This window comes from Tupaia chinensis, unplaced genomic scaffold, assembly GCF_000334495.1.
Source record: "Tupaia chinensis unplaced genomic scaffold, TupChi_1.0 Scaffold000050_1, whole genome shotgun sequence".
Taxonomy (NCBI): Eukaryota; Metazoa; Chordata; class Mammalia; order Scandentia; family Tupaiidae; genus Tupaia; species Tupaia belangeri.
The window spans coordinates 2,661,243-2,665,385 of record NW_006159508.1 but is presented as its reverse complement, the minus strand read 5'-3'; the positions used below and the strand labels follow the sequence as shown (position 1 = coordinate 2,665,385).

General features: G+C 55.9%; 1 protein-coding gene across 1 annotated transcript in view; it reads right to left on the bottom strand.

The window, feature by feature from the left end:
- Positions 1 to 4,139, bottom strand: part of PKDCC (protein kinase domain containing, cytoplasmic) — a gene marked incomplete at its 5' end in the record, with an annotated part of 9,619 nt that extends 5,480 nt beyond the window's left edge. Inside the window, one exon of the mRNA XM_006141304.2 lies at positions 3,843 to 4,139. Within this exon, the coding sequence (XP_006141366.2) occupies positions 3,843 to 4,139 (297 nt within the window). The remainder of the gene's footprint in view (positions 1 to 3,842) is intronic.
- Positions 4,140 to 4,143: the final 4 nt, after the last annotated feature.

Below are 4,143 nucleotides of genomic sequence, written 5' to 3'. Positions count from 1 at the left end.
CATCAGCCCTCACTTCTTGCAGTGCAGGTAAATAGGCAGGTCTGGCCACCATGTGCTCACCGTGAGCCAGGCACCATGCTAAATAATGCAATTCTTATAACCCACCAGCACAGGGGGTACTATTATCATCTCTAATTTCAGGTGAGCAAACCAACTCAGAGAGGTCAAATTGCTTGTGTAGGGCCACACAGCTAATACACACAGGAGCTGGGATTTGAATTCCTGTCACTGATTCCTCTACTTGGTTCTTTTCAAGAATGCTGCCAATACACAAGCCGGCAAGCATTATTACATCTCCTCCCCTGCTGCGATCTTTGTCCACTCCTCATCATGGCAGCTTCATTATTTCTCCGCTCAGGCCTTGTGCGAGGAAAAGCAAGGTCCCTGGGGGTGGGTAACAAGCACTGCGAAGAGTGAAGCATCTGAGGGGTGTCCTTTGTATATGTGGGTGGGTGACATGTCAACGGGGGTGGTGGTGAAGGAGGATACCCAGGGAAGATCAGTTCTATGGGGGCACAGTACAGGAAGTGCCCACGCCATATTATCCGGGGGAGGAGCTCCATATAGGCCAGCTGGACAGGGACTTCTGAAGCACAGCCTGGCTTTGTCACTAACACCTAAACCAGCAGCCAGAGAGAGCCGTGCTTGTCCAGCCTCTCCCAGCACACGCCCCAGCAGCGAGGGCTTCAGATGGTGCTCGCAACAGCCAGCACCCATGGGGTAGGAGCACAAAGGCAGAGTTGTCCAGGCCACGTTAGGACAACTAGAGGGAGCTGCATGGTGGCGGTGTGCAGATGGGGACGCTGAGCCCAGGGGTTAGGTGTCCCTGGACACCATCGCCCCTCATGCCATCACTCACAGCCCACCCAGCTCACTCCAGGCCCTGTGTGCCCGCTTCCCTCCAGTGAGTGCCCCTTCAGTCCCCCTCCCTGGAGAAAGCTGCCCCCCCCATGAGGGAAGACATAATTCCATGTCTGCCACTGAATCACCTGGGCTACTTGGGGGACAAGGGCCAGTCCCAGACACCTTCTTCCCTCTTCCTCCACACTTCCCCCTCATCAGCCCAGGGAGGCCCCAGACCCCAGTGGGATGGGGGGAGGTAGGGGGAGCAGCCCTGGGGCCTGGTTCTCATTTTCTTGCCCAGAGTCTGAGTCTTTGTGGGAAACTTCTGAAGGTTATTAAACACCCGGAGGTCGTTAAATGCGTTGTTAACGAGGTATTAATCAACACCCCTCAGGAAAAAATAAAAACACACCATTAATCCCCCCCCCCCCAGGAAGCGTGAGGCTGAGCATTTCAGTCGCATCTTTTGTTCGTTTGGGAGAATAAATATACTCTAGCATGGCCAGACTCTGGGGCCAATAGGTCTGGGGCCCCATCTAAGGCCTGAGGCCCCCAGGATAGTGGGAGCTGGGGGGAGGGAAGACCCTTGTGCCCTCTGATCCTGGGCTATAGAGGCATCTATCGTGTGTGTGTGTGTGTGTGTGTGTGTGTGTGTGTGTGTGTGTTGGGGACAGGGCAGGGAGGGGTTGGGGAAGATAGACAGAAAGACCTGGGACCTGGCCTAAGCAGTCTCTGGTGAGGCAGAGCAAGCAGGGGGAGGTGCACAGAGGAACCTGGGCATTTTCTATTAGAACCCACAGCCCCAACCTTGTGCTGTCCAGAAAGGGAGAGGGGCCCAAGGGTGACCTGGGTATCCGGGTACTCCAGAAGGGCTCTCTGGCTCCTCCCAGTTCAGCAATAACAGTTTTGAAAACTTAAATGGCTACAAAGTACTAAACCAACATTGCTTCTAGTTTCCTGCACACAGGCAGGGAAATCCCATGGCGGTGGAGGTAACATGGCTGAAGAAGCCACAGGGACCCTGGTCTGCAGTCCAGGGCTAAATGGGATACCCACTTCCAAACCAGGCTCTAAACTCATACTAAGGGACCTGCACTTTTCACTTTCGCTGGGTGGAAAGGACCTGGGTCCCTCCTCTCTACTTAAGGAACCCTTACACCCTGGGGCAGCTGACTCGAGTCTCTGCCAACTAGCGCCACACAGCCAACCCAGGGCAGACCACCGGTCTCGGTCTCCGTTAGGTGAGGGAACGGGAAGGGAATACTCAGGTGTAATGTTTTCTTTGGCATCTTCAGAATTGGGCTGGGGGTCTGCCATTGCAGAGGAGGGCCACTCTGACATGTATGTGAGAGCAGGTTAGCTGGATGTGAGTCAGGAAGTCTGGGTGGGGTGAGGGAGGGAGTTCTTTAACAGAATGGAAAGCACATCCAACATCAAACCTGTCCTAAAGGAAAGGGATTTAGAGTCAATTTCTAAACACTTAGTGCCCTACTAGGTCACTCAAGACCTCCCTACCCTCTCAGAATCTAGCTGACACTCCAGGGTTTCAAAAAAGTTCCCAAGAGCCCCTGGGAGGCGAGAACGAGATCCTCCCAGTTCGAATGGCCACGTAACCAGCCGCTCCCCACCCGAAGCTCTGGACGCAGTGTCTGCGGTGCAGCCAGGAGTACCCACACATAACCGCTGGCTTGGCTGACGCCTTCCTGGGACCAGTTCAGAGCCCAGGACCCTGTGACAAGTGTCTGACAGGGAGCGGGTGCCCTCGAGGAGACTGGAGCCAGCTAGAGTATCTAGAGCTTTCTGGCCTTTCCTTCCTGTTCTGCAATGCCCACCCATTCTGCCAGGCCTGGGTCCCCTCTAGCTCCTAGGGAAAGGAGGGAGAGACTTCTGGTTTTCCAGCCTGTTGGTTCTGCTGGATGCAGAGAGGTTCATTTGAGGCAGAAAGTGGAAGGTGTGGGCAAGATTTACCCATGGGAGTCTGCACAAACCATGTTCACAGGGCCAGAGCTGTCAGGGATTCCCCTCTCAGTCTGCTCAGACATGTGCAAAGCAGTGGTCGCCTGGTCTTAGGGCAGACTCAAGGGCAGGGACTTGGAAGACAGGAAGTGGGGCGATGCAGAGGCTGTGAGAGGCCTGTTCGAGTCTAGCTGGGGGAAAGGGGGTTTATCTCTCCTCTCTGTCCCCCAGTGAAAGGAGAAGCAGAGTCCCATTCCGTAGGAACCTGAGCATCTGGCTTTCTCTACCTTCCAGCTGCTAGTACTACACTCAGATAGAGTGACATTTGGGACCTGCAGGCCCCTGGTCTATCTATTGCACCAAGACCCTGAGGTTTCCCAGTGGTCTAAGGGCCCACTTTAAAGCCTGAAAACCCCATGGTCATTTCTGGGAAGGACTACATTTTCTGGCCTACTCCTCAATCCCCCTTCCAGTGGCTTCTGGGTAGGGCAGCGGGGGGACTCTGGGAATTAAGCCTGACACTTGTCTCTTTCCAACCCTTCCCAACCTCGTTGCTGTCCTACCCCATCTTCAAAGCCATACAAGCCCTGGAAGTTAAGAGAAGTGGGGTACAGACTCCATCAGAAGGGCTACCCTATTACTGCAGTTGGGATCCCGACTCAGGGCTGACTTCTCCTGCTCTGAATCCTATTCAATGGCTTGGGGTCATTTTGGCTTGAGGAGTCTCTGGGGTTCAACACCCTCTCTCCAGCCAGGATCAGGGTCCTAAGTCCTAATGGACTGTCTCAGTCCCGGAGTTTTAGGAGCCTCTGTCCTGGTCTCTGTCTTTAAGGAACATGTGGAAGCTGAGAAGCCCAGTAGTCCCTCACAAAGGGACACCCGCCCAGGAGAGAGCGAGGCAGGGCTGTGCAGTGGGAAGCGCCAGGGTTAGGCTTCTTCACCCAGTTTAATCAGGCTCAGTCATTGGAACTCCATTTTTTAGTGGAACCAACGGGCTCTCTTCCAACCAGAATGACTGGGGTCAGGCACCCCCACCTTCCTACCTGCAGCACGTTGGGGTGCCGAAGCCTCTCCAGCAGCACCATCTCCTTGAGCAGTTTGTGGGCCGCCAGCCGATAGCAGCCCCTCCGTGCCCCGAACTCGCGCACGCAGCTGCCCAGATCGTGGCCGCTGAAGTCTACAGCCTTGAGCGCCACGGCGGCGCCGCCGGGCAGGCGGACTCGGTACACGGCCTTGGTGTAGCCCGAGCCCACGTACTGCGCGCCGGACACGTTGCGGAGCGCGGCGCAGCCCAGGCGCGGGCCCGGGACAGGGGAGCCCGGGCCGGGAGCCGGGGGCCAACCC